This window comes from Pollicipes pollicipes, unplaced genomic scaffold, assembly GCF_011947565.3.
Source record: "Pollicipes pollicipes isolate AB1234 unplaced genomic scaffold, Ppol_2.1 Scaffold_3087;HRSCAF=3621_pilon_pilon_pilon, whole genome shotgun sequence".
Lineage (NCBI taxonomy): Eukaryota > Metazoa > Arthropoda > Thecostraca > Pollicipedomorpha > Pollicipedidae > Pollicipes > Pollicipes pollicipes.
Window position 1 is genome coordinate 39019944 of NW_023596225.1, and position 20585 is coordinate 39040528.

At 48.0% G+C, this 20585-nt stretch overlaps 2 protein-coding genes across 4 annotated transcripts in view; one reads left to right on the plus strand and one right to left on the minus strand.

The window, feature by feature from the left end:
• Window positions 1-13041, minus strand: part of LOC119090652 (voltage-dependent calcium channel subunit alpha-2/delta-1) — a 41464-nt gene extending 28423 nt beyond the window's left edge. For 2 of the 3 annotated variants that reach the window (XM_037213503.1, XM_037213502.1), the window contains exons 1-6: window positions 13011-13041; window positions 10528-10813; window positions 7141-7222; window positions 5673-5792; window positions 1802-1997; window positions 1600-1641 (exon numbers count right to left, since the gene is read on the minus strand). In XM_037213503.1, the coding sequence (XP_037069398.1) occupies window positions 1600-1641; window positions 1802-1997; window positions 5673-5792; window positions 7141-7222; window positions 10528-10622 (535 nt within the window). In that variant the 5' untranslated portion in view covers window positions 10623-10813; window positions 13011-13041. The remainder of the gene's footprint in view (window positions 1-1599; window positions 1642-1801; window positions 1998-5672; window positions 5793-7140; window positions 7223-10527; window positions 10814-13010) is intronic. The other variant, XM_037213504.1, reaches the window with a different exon arrangement.
• A 4249-nt stretch (window positions 13042-17290) lies between these two features.
• On the plus strand, window positions 17291-20305 carry LOC119090653 (proteasome subunit beta type-1-B-like). Its single transcript, XM_037213506.1, is given in 4 exon segments — window positions 17291-17377; window positions 18857-19104; window positions 19107-19371; window positions 20027-20305. Coding segments are annotated over 3 exon segments (702 nt in total). The 5' UTR covers window positions 17291-17377; window positions 18857-18885; the 3' UTR covers window positions 20245-20305.
• The last annotated feature ends 280 nt before the right edge of the window (window positions 20306-20585 follow it).

Consider the following 20585-nt stretch of genomic DNA (forward strand, 5'->3'; position numbering starts at 1 on the left):
CCGAAATGGTTGAGCTAAGACATATCTATGTCGCGGCCCCGTTATAAACTATTGCACGGTAGCTTTGAAATACAGCCAGAAAATATACACAGAGTGCCGGAAGAATAGCCCAAACCATTCTACAGCTGATGCTTAAAAAAGTCACGGGAGGTGGAGCCTCTCCCCTATCAATGCGAGTTAACAAACTTCGTTTCCGCATTCAGCTACACTGCCAAGCCTATGCGATGCATGACTGATACACCACCACCACGTTATGGAATGTGGCAAAGCTAGCTGACGCCGGGGGGGGGGGGGTTGCGCGGCCGACGACACCCTTGAATGTCGGCACCACCTGGCCGACGCTGGCGATCAGCGCCGCGGAGCGCAGGCGCGTTCCCACGCCAAACCGCCTGGAAAGCCCGCCTCCGTAACCCATGAAGCTAGAGCGCGGCGACACCAAGGCGGAGGATCCTGTCATGCAATGTCAAGCGCATACGGAACAAGCACGGCAAAATGCACGGCACTGGGGTAACAGCACTGCCAGGAATACACACTTAACACGGTTGTCACTGTTTGCATTCGGTGTTATGAATGATTTGCTCGAGTGGTGCTGGGACCGGCGCCCTGGAGAGGCCCAGCTGCCCGCTGGAGGGACCTCGTTGGAGGGACCCCGCTGGAGGGACCCCGTTGGAGGGACCCCGTTGGAGGGACCCCGTTGGAGGAACCCACGGCTCGTCCCGTGGAGACTGAGCCCGCCATTCAAGCATGTCCGTCCAACTATTCTGCTGAAGGATGTTCGCCAGGTAGAGATGGAGATGGTAGTTCGTGAAGCACCCCGCACGGTACCGACTCTGCCTAATGCTGGCGCGTGTTCCCCTCCTTATCGAGAGGATGCGACGCGCCCGGTGGAGCACCGAGCCCGCCTCGCTACCACGCATCCAGCCACACGAGCCTGCCGCCTGCCGCGTGTCGAGGCCGGCGCTCTAACCGCCGGCCATCACCGGCCACGCCACATACGGTATGGCAAAGTCCAGCAATACACCGCATCTGAGGCCGACAGGTAAGATCGAATCAGAAGCCGCGCTTATTCGCTCCCCCTGGCTGGCGACGGCGCCCTCCGCCCACCGATCGAGCTGGCCGCTGGCTTGATCTCGAGTGTGTGCAACTGTGTTGGGCCGGAGTGCCGGCAGTTCGAATGATACTATGAACGGTGCACAGGGCGCGTGACAGTGCCCTTGCACGACCCGACCGCCCGCCCGAAGACAGCGTCAATATCGAGCCCGTCAGGCAGCTCCGCAATCGCCGCCCCCAAAACACCGCAGCCCACCAACGGCCAGTTCCTAGCCACGACCGCACCTCCGTGCGCACGCACCACCCATACGCTACGGCGTCAAGCTGCAGGGCGCGACGCTACCACGAGCGGGACCTACCAACTACACACGAGGTGCACGCGCGGCGAGGTGAAGGGTCCCCTCGGCCGGCCGAGTCAGGCGATGCGGTCTATACAGGAGGGCAGCGGCAGCCGGCCGGGGCGGCGGCGCCGGCCGGCCGCGAAGCGGGTCAACGTGTACCGCGCGCGCGGCCTGACTGCATCAGCGCGCGGGCCGCATGCACACATACCATCCATGAATGTAAGCTGGCCCTTGTACTTGGCAAAAAACCCTGGGACGGAACGGAGGCGTTAGTTGCGGGCCAGGTTGGCAGCGGCGGCGGCGGCGGCGGCGGCGGCGCTGCAGGCGGACGCGAAGTCATGGCGACAGAGCGTGAGACGCGGCGGGCGAGCGAGCGCGGGCCCAAGCGAGCGCGAGCAGGCGGCACTCACATCCCTCGTAGACCTCGAGTGGCGTGTGCACGCCCGACTGGCTGAAGTTCACCTCGCGGCCAAAGTGCTCGTCGAGCTCCAGGTCCGGACTTGATTCGTTGTACTTGGCCATCTTGAAGAGCGCCACGTCGCCCGTTTGCAGGTTCGGGTCGTACTCGTAGATGAACGTCTGGTCCTCGGCCGTGGTGACGATGTCCTGCCAGGAGACGTCCCCGAGATGTGACGCAACAAAACTGGACAAGGAGACGTCCCCTATGTGACGCAACAAAAATGACCACAAGGAGACATCCTCTGATACGTGGTACAACAAAACTGACCAGGAGACGACGTCCGTGACATGTGGTACAACAAAACTGACCAGGAGACGACGTCCGTGACATGTGGTACAACAAAACTGACCGGGAGACGACGTCCGTGACATGTGGTACAGCAAAACTGACCAGGAGGAGACGTCCGTGACATGTGGTACAACAAAACTGACCAGGAGACGACGTCCGTGACATGTGGTACAGCAAAACTGACCAGGAGACGACGTCCGTGACATGTGGTGCAGCAAACTGACCAGGAGGAGACGTCCGTGACATGTGGTACAACAAAACTGACCAGGAGACGACGTCCGTGACATGTGGTACAGCAAACCTGACCAGGAGGAGACGTCCCCTGACATGGGCGTAACAAAACCGGACAAGCAGAGGTTTCCAAACATGTGACACGACAAAACCGGCCGGGCGGAGGATCCCTGATATGTGGCACAACAAAACCGACTCGGACAAGAGGTCACCTAGTGTGTCGCACAACAGAACTGGCCAGGCGGATTAAGCCATCGTCGGTTAATGGCATACCGTCACGCAGGTTCTGAAGCATGACAATGATGCGGCAGTCACCAATTACAAGACATTGGGAAGCATACAAACAAATATTACGTACAACATATTGGGTGGCTCTCACAGTTGGAACAACTCGAGTCTTAAAAGCAATGCTTCACCTTCTTGGGTATTTGATTCAGTAATACAACAAACCACGCCGAAAATACTGTAAATGATTTTCTTTCACGTCCGCCTGAAACCCCTGCGAGAAAGCTTTTCCCACCAAACTCACTTTTCATGTTTGTCTATAACCACTGCGGGAATGCTTTTCCACAAAATTTACTCTCACCTCATCAATCTTAACACGCGTTCGGTTCAAATTGCCCCCACCCCCCGAAGGTGTTTCCAGAATGGTTTCCGAACGGCGAGGCGTAGCCGCGCCAAATTTTGGATAGCTGTAGACAATTGAATACCAGGTCGTTTAACATAAAAATTTACATTTACCTTGTAAGGTCGCTGACCTATGGCAGGTCAGTCAAGCCATGGTTTTAGCGAAGGCAATTTCTGGGGAATTGTCCAATCTGATACGATAACGGAGTGCTTGACGAAGCCATACATCTCTGATATGCTTTCTTAGGCACTATCAATATTGAATAAGTAAATTACGTTGACCTAAGGCCAGGTATAAAGGTCAGATCGAGGTCACAACCAACCTGATTTGTTACTCTAAGGCTTGCTGTATGGGATAGCCTGTGGTGCTCATTTCGAATTTATTGACAGCAGGAACCGCATTATACATCTTCCATTGGCTTCTTAGAGACCAAAAAGGGTCATTGACCTAAGATGACTCGGGTCGACATTTTGTTTTATGAACATACTGCCTAGCGTAATCTTTGTCGCATATTCAAATGCAAAACTCACAGCAGTCTTGTATTATTTTGGTCACCATGACCTTCAAAAGGTCAAACAAGGTCACTGGCATCAAATGGGCTTTTGACATTTTGCTTAGAAACATTTTCCCAGGTTCTGGGGGCACTTTCGTGACCAACCCATAATTTTACCTTGTCTGACCTTATCTAACCTGAAGGTCATGACCTAGGAAGCTCAAACTTTGACCTAAGTGAGTTCACGTACAGGTCAAGGCACCCTGCAAATTTGGTGTCTCTAGCTCTCTTAGTTCCCGAGATCTCAGGGTCAAATTGACCCTGAGATCGGGTGGGTGGGGGGTCAAATTGACCCCCCACCCGAGCGAAGGATATCTAGCCGGCCACCCGGGCGCGTGTTAAAACTGTCTAAGAAGCAAAAACAAAGTGGTAACCGGTCCGGCAACAGATCTCCGATTCCATCAGACTATCTAACCCAGCACCCACCTCCATCCAGCCCTAGAAAAAGACGAAAAATTGCACAGCAGTGTTCCTTGATATTTCACAATTCTATGAAAACAGAATCCGGCAACGAGCCCTCCCCTTGAAATACAAGGATTCAATGCGGCGGAACATGTTTTCGTCCCACTTGGCTGAAATAATACCTTTCTGGTCAAAATACAATTGGTAGGGCAGGAGCCCTTCTTTCAGAACTCGGAACTGCTTCAGCGGGATACTCTAAAAGACTAGGTAGTTGAACCTTTATTGGCCCTCGCCTCCCTAACAGGCTTGGCTGGCAAAATCTGAAACATCCTACTTGACGCAGGCGACACCTCCCTCTTCACCTCACGTCAACGTGCTAATCCTGAAACAACACTTGTTCTGCCCAGCCGTTTTCGAGACGCATTTTTCACTCACTCTAGTAATACTCTAACTACTGGGTAAATCGCCGCCAGAAATACAGCACCTTTCACGGTCAGCATGTAAATGAAACGTATGTTCACTCGAACATAAGACCTTTGAAAGGACCGGTCTAGGGTCCTTTCAACACTATATTACTGGACTGGTATTAGGCACACGTCTTCGGACTCTCCATACAAGTCTTCTGGGCGTGGGTCGTGGACGGCTTACACAAGATGGCTCATCCATTAGCTATAACTGCGGGGGAAACAACCCAGAACAACCCACGACCCCAAGTTAGTTTAAACTGGCAACGCACTGGTACAAGCACGCAACGCCACCAGTCTCCATCTTTCGTGATAGTCTCGTATGTTCCAAAACTCATTCGTCCTAAGCACTGTAGGGTTTGAACGGCCTGCGTGCATCATCAAGTGAGAAAACCAACGCTGTTCCTTCTCTCGTCCTATTTGAGAGATTCGAAACCACTAACCCACCCAATTTTAAGCCGCCTGTCTCCGGAATAGGTAGCAAACATCATTACAGTTCGCGCTTGGCATGCCCACCCTCGATGCCCATCACTGTAACACACAGCATTTCAACTACACAAGTCTCCCTCATGGGGACCCCGCGGAAGACACGGAGCTTTTCGTGCTTGGTTGTTCCTTTTTCGGCAACCCCAAGACCTCATCAAAGTCCGTGTGCACGAGACTCCTGTCTGATGACTATCTGCGACCAAAGTAAACCGCATATTTGCTTGTTTGGAAAAACCCGACGACATTGACTCATGAGATGACCGACTCACTTAGCCATTCGCCCTGTTTATCCCTCGTTGTTTACAGCCACTCGCTAGTGACAGCTAACCAATGCAGGAGGCCCGGTGGCGGCTGTCCGCCATTCGAAGCTCAGCGGCCCGTCGGCAGCTTCGGCGCCTCCCACTTTTTTCGCGCACAACTTGCGCTCGTTTCCCAAACACGCTTCCTTCACGAAGGCACTCGAATTTTTTGTTCAATCTCGTGCTAATTCACCTTTGTGCCGCGTATGTTCAAACCAGCTGGGCAGCAAAAAACAAACAACAAACAAAATGCCGATGATGTGAAAATGGGCCGTCCACTGAATTAGTGACGGTCATGGCTTAAACGTTTGATCTTTGCACACGCTGACAGCTCAATGCTGGATACCAACGGGACAAGGCCAATGAACACGCTGGCACGAACGCGCGCAGGCACGTACCCACCGACCCAACCATCCAGCCACCGACCCATTCTAAATTGCGAACATGAAAACAAAACCCTTTAGACTCACCTTGAGCGCCCTGGAGCGTTTCGTGAAGATATCCGTGATTTTCGTCGCCATGCTGGCCAGCTCTGCTTCGGCATTGACTTCTTCAAATCGCACGCTGGACAGCAGATCATCCCGGTAGCTCTGTAGCAACAGCATGCGCTTGACAGACACGCACACGCGGGCCGAGTGGCCCGTCTCCGGCCAATCAAGCGTAAACGATGTTACCTCAAACTGGTTCTCCGGGAGCGAACGAGGAAAAGCGAAAGATCACGGTCACGACTTACCTTGAACTTTCTGTACTCTATGATGAGTAGCATTCCCATGAAGAGAAATGGAGGGAAGTATATCCTACACAGATTTGTGTATACCACAGCATCAGCGAATAAAAAACTACCAATGCCTGGCACAAATGTTATCGAAAAATATGAATAACGTCATGAAAAGTGCGACGCTATATGAAAAATGTTCTCGACACTTTTGCATCTGCACATCACTGTGACCTGACGCATTTAGGGATGAGAGACGGCTTGATAGAGAATAACTTGAGCGTGACAAGGGAGGAAAGGTATGTTTATGACAGCGTAACGTTATACTAAGGTGTGGTTGCAAGTCTCGCTAAATCTGTAACAGCAACTAGAAGTCTTAAAGCCGGATACCGCTGGCTTCATCTCATTATAAAAGTTTACCCACTACTTATTTTTGTCCTCTAGCTCAATCAAGGGCCAAAAGGACGTCACTTTTGGGGGACGTTACCCCTAACAGCGCACTTAGGGAAATGAGGTCTGAAAATGGACAAAAAGCGTGACGTAATTTACGCGCGGTACCAAAACTAAAACTTCTGTAGAAGTTGCGGTATGAACACATCAGCAGGTAACCAAAAGAATGCCGCATGAACGAGGAGATCCTTCTCTTTCGGCTCTTTTATCGGCACTGATATCAATACCATCGCTTACAAGTGATTGAAAGGAAAGGGTGCACCCAGAAATAGTCGTTGAGGGACATCTACCAATACCGTAATGTCATCCTGAGTTTATATGGCATCTTTCCAGTTTCCATAAGATCACTCTTCATGCTCTAACAGCTCTGCAAAGGTGTGGCACTAGCATAGGCCTGACAGGAAGCAAGTGTTACTCAGTGATGCTTTCAAATATGGCAGCATTGTAAAAAAAAAACCTCCGGCGAGACAACCTGCAGAAAATGACACAATATCCGCACTGTTGGACTCTCCTGGAGATCAACAAGACGCCTTTCGGATCGTAATTCGCTTCCAGTTGTAAAGGAAATACCCTTTGGAGAACATTCTTCGTGCGTCAAATCCCTTGAACTTGACAAATAACTAAGCATTTAAACATCTATTTTTGAGAAAATATAATAGTACACATGAAGCAGTCTGCGTATTTGCTTCATACGTCTCCAAGCCCAAAAAGTCGTGCCAAGTATGAATGCATTGAAGAATACCATAAGGCTAGATCAATCGTGTTTTACTTACTGTTTGTAGAACGTCATATTTACTTGACGTCATAAAGACGTCGCCAAGTTCAGTTCCCAGGCTCCTTGCCAATTGGTTAATCCTGGAATAAGATGTATTAGATATCAGACCAGGCAACATCTGGAATATGTTATGCGAAATGGAATGTTTCACATTTGAAGATACCGAGGCAACCACCAGATACGGGTGTGACTTTAAATAGCAAGGACTGCTCCGGGTAATACAATTTCTCTGTTTACAACAAATGCCCCTCGATACGTCATTATTTTATTATGTCATCGTACCTTGCACAACACTGATTGAGAGCAAATTGAGGACCGCTGTACCTGGAAGTATCTGCTCACGAAAGCCAGATATGAACGAGTCGACCGTCATATTTGTATTGGCCTTGACCGCCGCATGGCTTATGGAATGGCAAGATCTGAATGACATTATTTTGAGGTCATGAACGTCAAAATGACACTGAAATGCTCTCCTGGAAAAAGCCTCCCATCTACGCAGGCGTGTAGCTAAAAAAAAAACTAGAGGGCTTTAGGTCTTAAGAAGGGCACGACTGTGAACTGCACCGAATGATCCTTAAGACAGCCATTTCAGTTCAAAACCCCATAGAAATGTGGAGCACATCCTTTAATCGGTTAGGTCCGGTTAGCAGTTGAGTCCACGTGGTCCAAGGTCGGGGATTGCAAATTTATGACAAGTCAATGGAATATGTGCGCACTGCGCAGATATCCTATGCAGAATACTTACGCAGAAATTCGCACACCCTGGCTTTATGATCCGGGCTTCCGGTGGAACATGTTTAACCAATTATGCAATGCTACAGTTAAGAGAAAGCTTACTGAAAAATACAAAAAGACAAAGGAGTGAAGGGTGATAATTCCTGTCAGTAAAACAAACGCAGGTCTTGCCCCCGGAAACGTCAAGATTCTCCACTCTCAACACTGCTATTGAAGCTGACGTGCTGAAGTTGTCCGCGAACTTAGCGAGAATCGTCAGGACCTGGCCCTGAAACTCATGTTCTTTAAGTACCTAGAATAACAAGGCCGCTTGCGAACGGGAATATGAAGACGCTACGAAGGATATGAGCAAAGATACGGCCAAAAGGCCGCCGCCCGTGTACCTGACAACGACGCCATATCTGTGTGCCTGACAACGGTGCCAGGGGTATCACTTTCTAAAATCGGTCGGAGCTTACACGAAAAGCTTGACCTAGCCGCCCCCTGAAACCTGGTTTCTCCCGGATTTCGGCCACCTGAATTTGCGTCCTCGACGTTAATATACAAATTGCTAAAAGGTAATAACAATTGAAAACACACAAAATGCTTTGCAGATCCAAAATTATTTTGCTGCAAAGGAATAGCCCTCCCATTTCAAGTTAATGAGCTTGCGTTTTGTGAAACTTAGAATAAACGCTTAGAATGGAGTGCAATTCACAGATTAAATGTTAAGTAGATTGTGGTAAGATATCACAGATGACTACCGTTGTCGTTGATCGTGTTACATGACCAAAGTCATGTAACACGATCAGAAATACACCTGGCACTGTTGGGGAAAACATGTGTTAACTTTTATCTGGGGCACCCAAGACTTCTAAACGCTGCCACGTAATACAAGTAATCATGCTTCATCCTAATCCAGGCATTATTGCTTGAAAAGAGCTTGTCAAACATTAGCAGACTGGCTTAGCATATGAAGGAGTGAGCATGCCAAAAACATTAGGTGCCTACAGGATATTACTTGGTACAAATTCAACATTTTACTGATAGTGACGTGTTCAGGTATCCACTAACTAGCATACAGATAGCCGAGATCTTGTTCTATATCCATTTGGCCCCGTATTTTCTCTTTGCACACACAATTGAAGCAGCTCAGTGGAGCATCGGGTGGGAGTCTCAATTCAGCAATGGGGGCTGGGCTCAGTCCCACGGAGGGGGGGGGGGGGGGTCTCAGGAAGTCACGCCGCTCGCGGCGTGCTTCGCTCAAGGTTTAACCTCGCTGGCCGCTGAACCAGACGTTCTGGCGGGGGTCTTAAGGGATCGCTTTTTGAGCCCTGTGATCGTGATTGGGGACGGCATTGGACGTTGCCCGTGAGGACCTGTGCTGCAGTCTGACGAATCCAGGGCGATCTGGACGCACTGTGGGCGAATATCTCGGCTGGCTTTCGCTTAGCTCAGACACTGCAGCAATACGTGCGTCGATGGGATTTTGCGCACATATTTCATGCCTTTGAATGTTGCTTAGTAACGGTAAGACACGTCAGGTGCTTACTGATAACGATGAGGCTCGCATTCTTGTGTGCAGTTTCCAACAAACCAAACACATGCATTCAGTCTGACACCTCACTATTTGTAATCTAGGGCAGGATGACGTTTGTCTTGGATGGTGAAGGGCTGGTGCAGAGGGACCAGTAACGTACATTGCTGGTCCTCCTGCAATGGACACCTGATCATCATTGGCTTGCTCGATGATGCTGCTCTGCTATGGACCGAGACACAAATTTACATACTCAAAACTGGTGTGACATTCTCTAATTTGCCAAAGGTTCTCCCCAAATCCTAGGAACCAAATGTCCAAAATCTGGTAACAGGTTGGATTTTTCCATATAAATTCATTGCCAATGGTTCACATGGAGTGGCTTTGGGTGCAGAATACCCGCTAAACATAGCAGGCAATTTCAGCATTTCTGGCATTTACAGCTCTGTGTGCCCTAAATCCTCCACCTAAGTCGCGCCGTTCGATTCCGTGGGTAATTTCGTTTCCGCCCTTTCACCAGACAGGAATGTTAAGGATTTTACGTGCTGCAACAATGCTGTAACACGGTCGCCTCGGGCCTGGGTTGACTTCGTTGGTCAGTTGCCAGCTGACCTTTCCATCTCAGTTGGGCCAAACAATGTGCCTGTTCTGGGACTCGTACCCAGTGCTGCTGAATTATGAGTCCAGCATCTTTCCCCTATATCCCAAAGGACAGCATTTTCCTTGAGAGTTGGGCACAAAGAGGTAGAGACAGGGGCAGAGACAGGGGCAGAGGCAGAGGTGGGGCGGGCAGAGGGGCAGGGGCAGGGGCAGAGGCAGGGGCAGGGGCAGGGGCAGGGGCAGAGACAGAGACAGAGACAGAGACAGAGACAGAGACAGAGACAGATACAGAGACAGAGGCAGAGATAGAGATACAGACAGGGACAGAGACAGAAACAGAGTCAGAGACACAAAGAAAGAGGCAGAGGCAGAGACCAGAGACAAAGACAGGGACACAGAGACAGAGGTAGAGAGAGAGACAGAGGCAGAAATAGATAGAGGAGACAGGCCCATTCAATCTTAAATGTGAAGCAATCACAAATGAATATAAAACAACACAGACATGGGTATAAGGTACCTCTCCAGGCAACTCACATTTCTGAAGAAGGAAGCTCATCTTCAGCACCATGACTTGAGCCTTGCAGAAGTAGGAAGCATAGCACCAGCATATGGGTCCTGATAATAGCCATTTTGGGCACACCCAGCAGTGTTTTGCTTAAGGCAAAGAACAAAACTATGATTGCACTGATATTTACACTGTTGAAAAATAGGCTATGACATAACAGCACATCCTAATGGGCACTGAAGTACAAATAGACCATCAGTATTTAAGTGGTGATCATACTTCCAGATTGCCAGACTTCAGATCAAGAGCACAGATCTGCAAAACAAAACAGATTAGATTAGAATAATTGCATTTCCTGGTTGATGATACACTCTCCAAGCAACACAGCATTTGCCTAAGGCTGGTGTCAGAGGGATTGCAACCACTGTGGCCAGTCCTGTTGGGGTAAGACATCTCCAGCTCCACTTTCCTTCGCTCACCAGAGATACCACTGTCCCTGTGATACTTGACCATTGCAGTTCATTCTCACCTCTTTTTCATTTCACCCCACACTGTCTGTCAAATACTCCCTACCTACAACAATGCATCAGCAAGGGGCCTGCCTGCCTGCACTGCCCAACAGCGAACCATGTTGGGATGACATGGCAGCCCTCTGGTCAGGGAAAGGTCAAGCCTGCACATCTACTGTGTCAGCACATGTGGCAGTGGCTGTCTGTGTGTCATCTATCCTGGAGGAGTGTGGCACATCACTGGTCAATGGCACTTGCTTTCATCTGGAGGTGGGTTCAAGTGCCAGTTGTGATATGACCCCTGGGAATAAATATCTCTAATTTGGGTGTGAGTGGAGATCCTGTGTTGGCCAGCTGTATGCTGCTCATGGTGGACTGGCATCACCAGGAGGCTACTTTGACAAAGAGCAGAATATTATGAGGCTGGTGGAGGGAGCTTGAGGCACCAGTGCCAAAGCACATGTTGTGCCTTTGTTGGGACAAAGCAAGTCATTTGCAATGAAAAGACAGCATTACACACATTGATCACATCCACAGCTTGGATTGTCATATATCTCTGTATTCAATGACTTTTAATCCTCAATCATTTCAACTCTGAATTTGTGAACTTTGAAATAATAAAAATGAGGAGACAAGCCCGGAACAGCAGGATTTAAATCTTAAAAACCACACCAACCATTAAATCCATTACTTAAGCAACACTCAACCAGGTGAAACTACCATCAGTGTCATGCTAGGCTTTGTTATGGAGTCTCAAAGTACCTTAACCATTTTCCAGAACAATGAAACAAACCAACCACATGTCACAATTTAAAGCTTCTCTCATGCAAATGCTAAAAAGCGATGTTGACTGGTAGGCTTGTCTTGCTTTCTATTGCACCTAATGTGCACCTACATCTACCAACATATGTTGCTTTTAATGATTTGCCATGGTGACTGAAAAGTTTTGGCATATTCCAAGAATGTACCAAAAGCTTACAAGCATGATCATGGTTTAGATTATAGCTTCTTTCAGATAAACTTGATGAAATATGCAGACATAAGTGTCTATTCTGACTCAGATTGAGTTTTCATCTTCTGCATTAATATGCCCACAAATAAGTCCATACCATAAATCATACCATAAATAAATCCATACCATCCATAAATAAAGTCACCATAAATCAGCTCAGATTTTAACACATTCAAATTTAGTTTTGTATGCTTCATTCCCAACACCAAATCTGAGTCAAAATTGACCAGCCCCATAACCCAAATATGGAGCATTCTAATCTCACTTAGAACTTCAACTCCGATTTTGATTATCACGATTGGTCCAGGTGACTGAGGGCCTGTGACAAGAGGCCAATCTGAAAAGATCAATCCACTGCACCAGCTACGAAACTTGTGTGCTGAGCCTTGACTTTTGCAAGTACCTTGCTCAGGCAGGTCAAATTCCATTAAATTTGTGAATTGTCTTTTGTACAAAGTATTTTAAATATTTTTCATTATAAACATTCAGTTCTTAAGTTTCCTTAGGTGGGATTATCTTTCCAACAACATAATTTGTTAACCATTGCCTTTCTCCATGCTAAGATTGGCATTGGCCATACACAAAAGCAGTTGGCTTTCAGCAGTGTTGTATTGCCCTGGGTTTAAGATGTACATACTGCAATTTTTACTGTAACGGCACTGCCATGCCGGAAATGGTTGTTGAGGCATTTCTGCAGTCTGGTCAAGGGCCAAAAACAACCTAAACTCCTTAAGGTCTGAAATGATTTCTTAAGAGGATTTAGCAACAGCTTCAAGCAGGCTGATGGCAAGTTTTTGTCCCCTCTTTTTTAATTTCATATTCTCTAATCCGTGCAATTTTACGGGCACCTTCTAAAACGGTGTAAACCGACTAAATCTACCCTGAAACTTATACAATAACGGCAATTTAAGATGCAGAACACACTTCTGAATGTGTCTAGTATCTCCACTTAGCTCTACATCCCATATACTTAAAATAAATAGCGTTTTACCTACAACCCGCAGCACGCCCACTTCTTACCATTCACAGATCTGCGATGGTGCGTCCAGCTGATCATGCAAAAATAAAGGTCACAAACACTTTCAGCTGATAGTACCGTGACGTCACAAAACTATAAAATCATTGCCGGCCTGATGATAGATCACCTCGTGCCGAACCAGACAGGATGAGACGGAACTGAACAGAGACAGAATGAATCATTCTGACGGCGTCAAATTGATGCGGATGAGAATGGACGTGACTGTACGGGATTAGAAAGCACCAGACAGGACTGGACCGAGTCTAATAGGATAGGGCCAGGCCAAACCAGGCGGAACGGGCTGGAACCAGGACAGGATCGCACAGGACAGGATGGAACTAGACAGGATAGGAACAGATGGGATTTGACTGAACCAGGCGGTACCAGACAAAACCAGGTGTGACCGGACGGGATCAGACGGGACTGGCCGGTATGAAAAACGGGACCACATAGAGCCTATCGGAGGCGGACCGGACCGGAAGAAATTGGACTGAATGTCACAACTCGATACGGGAACAGACGGGACAGACCAAACCAGACGGAACTGGGCGGGCCAAGACCATACCAGATCAGACCTGACAGATGCGGACGGGGTCTGATGGGATTATTCCACCGCTTAGGGGCCATTCGCCTGCCTTAGAACCCCTCTGTCTGCTCTTGGGCCCTTGTGACCAGCCAGGAGCCCTCTGGACACCCTGGGCTCTTAGTAATCGTGTGGACACCCGTGTCCGGGCTCGATGTTTGGGCCCCAAACGTGATTTTTGGCTGATCTCAAAATTGACAGCGCGCGGTACTTCATTATTCTGGCGATTGTACCTATGTTTAAAATGTTTCAGCAATTTGTGCACCACGTTCCAAACGTCCGGCCACTTTCATTCATTCAGCGTGAGGGCGCGATTTCAAATACGCGGGCCCCGGTCGTCAGTCTCGATGCTGGAGTGTCGTGCGATGGCCCTGAAGCAGTTCTTCCAAGCTGTCATGGTCCCACCCTCAGTGTACACTAAATGCCTATAATCTATGCTATGGTTCTAAGCATTTATTGTACTACAAGTCGAGCGACCGCCAGAGTTGCCACGAATAGCCGTCGGCGGCCGGGCCCAATACTTGGGTTTCGTGGGATGGCTACAAAACAGTGCCATCAAACGCGCAGGGTTCCCTCCCGAAGTCGATTATGTGCATATATATATATATATATATATATATATATATATATATATATATATATATATATATATATCATTGACCTGTGCGGATGGGACAACGCACGTTTCCTAGCATTCATGGAGGCATGTCGCAGAACACCCAAACCACGGCCTAGCAACCGGCCCCTATTTCTTTAAGGTAAGAAATTACGATAGATATTGTTGACGCCAGTTCTGTGGCCGCTGATAGAGAGCCGACCGTGGTGAAGCGGCGCTGCGATGGGTTGCCTCCATAAAGTGGATAAGCGTGCACGCGCAGCCAGTTATGAAGTCTGACCCGCTATCGCTCACCCTTTTCACCGCGGCCGAGGCCTCCTATCCACGGCTGTCACGGAGAGATAGTGCGTATGCCGGCCGGTGGGGTGGTAGCCCCGCCCACACCTGCGAGCGGGCCTCAGGTTGGGAATTCGGAGGATCGGGGCACTCTGTGCCGCGGCCTTGTCGGAACGACACTCCAGGTGATCCTCTCATCAGCTGAATTAATGCTGTGAGTGCCCCGGCACCGCAAAAATCCTGACAGTAGCTTTGAGCCTTTTAGACACGGCTTTTGGACTCACGGGTGCGAGGTGCTGGTAGGCACGCGCAAGACCGCCCCAAAGTCGATTAAGAGGATCGTGCTCCCTGTTTTTTAATGCGCGCGTGTGCGATGATCTTTGCCATTCTACTGTTATACTTGTCTTTCCTCACTAATAAGTGCTGCGTTGAATTAAATATTTACTGAACAGAGTGGCGAACTGATCCACGGTGAACGCTGAACGATTTGCATCGGATCGCTAGTTCAGTATGACCGGTTGGCGGGCGGAGCTTACTCAGAATAACGGTAAATAGTGGCTGAGTGTTCCCACATCTGTTTGGCGTGCCTCTTTCACAGCGTGTGATTAATTGCGGGCGGACGCGTGACGCGTGGGGTACAACATACGAGAGAGTTTCGCACATACGTACAATGACGCACGGAGAATGGGACGGGATAATTTGATAACACTTGTCCTCGGCTTTCGTACGACACCCAAACGTCGGCCTCGCGCCTGCTTTTGTTTGCTATCGATCCCGCACGATGCATTGTTAAAGGGAATGTTTCATATTTTAATATATTAAGGCAAGCATTGGATATGATGAAACAAGCTCATTGTGTCCATTGGTATACTTTTAAGTAGAAAGATTGCTCTAGACGACACAATTTCTCTACTAAGTAAATACGCTCCTCAGCATGTTATTGTTGTATCTGTATTGGCCTTGATCACCGCATGGCTCACGAAATGGCAGAATTTGAATGATGTCATTATGGCGTCATGAATGCCAATGTGACCTTGCAATACTCTCCCCGAAAAGTCCCCATCTTCGCGGGTGTGTAGCTTAGAAACTAGAGGGGTTTAGGTCCCAAGAAGGGCAGGGTTGTGAATGGCACCGAATGATTTTCAAGATGGCTTTTTTCCGTACAAAGCCCCATGCAAATAAGAAATTCCCCCGTGAAGACCAGCGGTCGGTCCGCCCTGGGAGAGCGAGTCACCGCAGCGTTCCAAAAGTTCATTAATCCAGCTCGGTTCGCGGAACCGCGGGTGTTGAATAGAACTGATTCATGGTTATTGCGTGACATCCCAAACGTCGGTCCCGACTGCCGGAGTCCGTTTGCTTGATGTGACCCCGTCACATGTAACATTCACATAATAGTGTATGTCGACTGCCGCTTGGCATGCGGGGCCAAAAATGTGGAAGCATTTACATATATGCATATGGCATGCAAGCGCGGGGTAGAAACGTACGCGTAGCACGCTCCTTCACGGATTACGCACGATGCGCGAACATCGTCCCCGATGGCGCCTATTAGCTCCGTGTGAACCCCTCATGCTGCACCGTTGAAAACAGGCGGTCGCTTTGTAAGTGGTGCACAAAAAGCATGGCGTTATAGAGACTTACAAGCGGCGTCGGACACGAGGACCATGCCTGTCGATGGCACTGGTCCTGACCATCACAGGACACCTAAATGGTTTGTCCAGCCGCCGTCGCCTATTGTTGTTGACAATTTGAGTATTTCAAGCATTTTTAAAACGCAAGCGTAATTCGTGCACCACTTCCGGACCAGGAAATTTGAATAACACGTCAGGAGGGAGACATACCAGGACTGTTGCAACAGGCAACCGCCTGTAATAAACAGGCACGGTAATTTTCGGCAGCTTCATAAATGAGCCTCCAGCCTCGATACACCGATGTCGTGCGATAGTCCTGACGCTGCGCTTTCATATGTGGACGGTCCCATCCGCCGAGTTAGCCTTCAAATAGGTGCATAACGTCACCGTATTTTACTCATCACGTTCAGGGGCCACCCACTATTTATGAATATATGCGGGAGTCATATCAGGCAAAACTAAGTGCCAGCAGGCGGGCCCGATTTTTGGATGTCGTGAGATAGTCCAGGTGCGTTGTTATCACGCACGCACGGCCTCACTCTTTGAGGGAGTATTGTATTGCCGCATTCCCGTACGCTGTATGTCATGCGCTCCATACGCTGAACGGCTGCCAGCGTTCCATGAAACCGCATGAGGGAAATGCCTTTTGAGACATATAATAAACGTATGTCGCCTCTAAATGCGGTTACCAATACTACAACACATCTACAGGGTCGTACATTCGTGGTAACAGCCGTTTCCCGTTCGCTGAACCGACCGAGCTGGCGGCCGTGCCCGAGGCGAGGCACGGCTGAGCGCGATGATTCCATTTTCATAATATTACGATTGTCTACCAGGCGCGTAGCAAGAAAATCACCACTCTTTCACTAGGATTGTCATCAATTTGGGTGCGTAGGGACGGCCACATGTTGCGTTACCCATGGGACCGGCGTCTCGCGGGTGACCGGGTAGCCCCAACCCTGGTCCCGGCTGCGTACTACCCTTGCCGGCCGCCGCCCACTAAGAGTCGTTCTCGCTACAGCAAACGAATATTCTCTGACTTCTCGAGATTTTCAGCATATTCCGCTATACGGGATACGGGCTACCATTCTATACCCCGCTTTTCGCCGGGTCACTCGTCGACAAATGAGAATGTGAGAGGCGAAACTGGTATATGGTCGATCCGGATGGTTGTGTGAGTGCGCAAGGCCCTCTGAGAGTGTGTTTTCCTGGATTTTGGGGTTCATTGGTGCAGGTAAGACCCTAAAATAACGATGCAGTGAAATAGGTAAACATGAAGGGCCGCTGAGGGTTGCTTAAAGTCATTTGGTAAATGAGTTAGGAAGGTTTGAATCGGGTGTGTGGTGGCCACGTAGGTATGCTCCAGTGACAAAGCATTTTGAAAGTTAGGTACACCTGTTTTTGGCATACCTACATCCACATTTGAATCTTTGTGCAATGTATTATGCTCTACACACTTATGCTATGGATATCACAGTGCCCATTTTCTATCTTTGAATCAGTGAATCTCAGACAGCCTAAATGGAGAGAGTGCCAGTGTAGTCTATGGTGGTTGAACCATGTATCTGTGAAACCAGAGGTACACTGTTTAATTTACCACAGTGCCTGCTCCTTCCTGCCAGGGTGAGAAGCAGGCAACACCCTAAAGCCTCAACAGCTGAATGTTGAAATGCCCCCATGATATCATATGGCTAAGCCAAGATTGAGTTCAAAATATTTGTGCTCAAAGTTTGGTGTGGTTACTATCACACCAAAGTTGGGGTGGATTTGACTCCACTGACTACACATATACACTTATATAGGCTGGAGTTGGTCACTGCTGGCCATGGTAGGAGAGGCCACTGGAATAAGAAAGTGGATACAAAGGTGGTCACACTACTGCAAAAATGGTGTGTGTAGATAAGGTTTAGATTTTGAGTTGGCTGCACTGCTTCTCTCCCTCAACACACAGTTGCGTAAAATATGTTTGCCCCAATTTCTTCTATCACAAGTCAGCAGAGAACTTACTGAAATTCCAAGAAAGCAATATCTAGTGGACAACATGCACTGCTAAGCAGATGTGTCTGGTCTTAGCAAGATAAACATGTTTGCGCTTAGAAACTTGCAGCTGTGATGGATGTGCTTTTGGAAAAATTAAATGTGTGCTTTTGCACCTTTTGAAGCTAAAGAACTTAGAAATGGTAGCCATATTTTTTGTTTGAAATACCAGTTTTTTAGGGATTTGTGACTAGTCAAAAATTGAAGTGCACTGCAGTTTTATGTTCCAGTTGTACCTTAATTCTTTGAAATTGTATTTATTAACAGTATTGCACATCAAGCTCAATACACATATGCACACACTACAATCTGATTATTTTTCATGCATTAATGCCATATTTAGTGGGCGGTAAAATTACGTGTGCAGTTAAGTGCTGAATTAATTGTTTGTAATCTGTTTTCAATGAGATGCCACCAGCGTCCGTTTTGGGAGGATTCTCAATGGCAAAATGTGCCTTCAAGTTGTCAAAGTTACTTGCTTTCATTGTCAGATATCAATCATTGACTAGGATCTGCAGGACAAAGGCAAAAGTTTGGATCAAAATTTTGCCTTTATTTCATTGCATTAAAATATGATTGTTTCTATGATCTATAATGGTATCAAGGATGCTTAGGGTACTGAAAACATTGTTACATTGATTGTAAACAATGATCATATTAACCAATTCTGTTCCAGATATTTAAAGCAGCCAAGCCAAGCAAGGTATGTCTCTAAGGACAATGCAGCCTGCAGCTTTGGATGCTGCTGGTGGAGCAAAACAGCACCATTTCTATCCATATGCTGACAATGGCGGAACAGTAGTAGCCATCGCTGGAGATGACTTTGTGGTGGTGGCATCAGACACCCGTCTGAGCTCTGGGTACAGTATTTACACCAGGGAGCAGAAGAAGACCTTCAAGCTCTCTGACAGCACCATTCTGGGAAGAGTACTGGCTGCTGGTGTGATGTGCTCACAATGACTAAGGTTCTGGAGGCAAGAATGCAGATGTACAAGCATGAGCACAACAAGCCAATGTCCACTGGGGCTGTTGCTCAGATGCTGTCCACCATGCTCTACCACAAGAGGTTTTTCCCGTACTATGTGTCCAATGTGCTTGCTGGTCTTGATGAAAATGGAAAGGGCATAGTGTATCACTATGACCCAGTTGGGCATCACGACCCAGGCAAATGTTACACTGGAGGATCTGGAGGTCAGTGCTGGATTCTTCACACTAATATGTTTATATTACTAATTCTCTTGTACCTTCCACATATGTGACCCTGGTTGTGGCTGACTGGTTTTACAGATGATCTCTCATTACATACTTTAGATGGGTTCATATTTTGCGAACATTAGGTGTCCTTTTAACTTGGACTTGAAATCCTACTCTACCCTCTCTGTTTATGGAGTGATTTCTTAACCTTTCCAGGTAGTTAACTGAATTTTCATGAAATGTCTGGTGATTAGTGGAACACATTCTGAAAGCAATATTATTTTGATGCCGGGGCTGGCCAAGAGGGCGGTTGCCAGTGTTAGTCCTTGCCAATCTGCATGTGCTCGTAGAGTTGGCAATTTAAAGTTTCCTCTGGTATTGTATTGTTTGACATAATGCCTCATCTGGCTTAACTTGGTGGGTTAATTTATCATGTGAGTCAGTTATTTTATACAAGGTCACATTTCCAACTCATCAGACAATCGGAGGTATCTTTAGGGTTGTTACTGGACATGAATTGTTTTTATGTCATGTGTCATTTTTTTTGTTTCTACATTAGAATGACCAGGATAATCACTTTCCCTTTAAACTCACCAGGTCCGATGATACGCCGTGTGCCCTTGTGGTTGCATCACAAAGCTTATTTCGGCAGGGGCCCTTATCCAACCGCTTCTGGACAACCAGATCAACTACAAGAACCAGGAGAACGTGACGCCCGAGGCCCTCACCATACCGAAGACGGTGAGCATCATCAAAGACGTGTTCACGTCGGCCTGCGAGCGGGACATCTACACCGGCGACTCCGTGGCCATCCAGGTGATCACCAAGGACGGCATCAAGGAAGAAATGTTCCCACTGCGCCGCGACTGAACGAAGCTGTCTCATCCAGTGTTGGCTGTCCAATTGGAAAATACATGGTTCTGGAATGGTAGCAGTGTTTTCTGACCGACTGCAGGCTGAGGCCCCAGCACCAGATTTGTGACTGGATGCCAAAATACCCCGGGCCCTGAAGATTAAAACCCGTGGAAAAGGTTTCACATGGATCTTCCATCCTTAAGGGTGCCTCGAACGCCTTCGACAAAACACTGGAAATCAATCTGTGTGCCAGAGAATTGATGTTTGGAAATGAGTGTCGATGTGAAGAGGAAGAAGTGCTATATATGTATATATATATATATATATATATATATATATATATATATATATATATA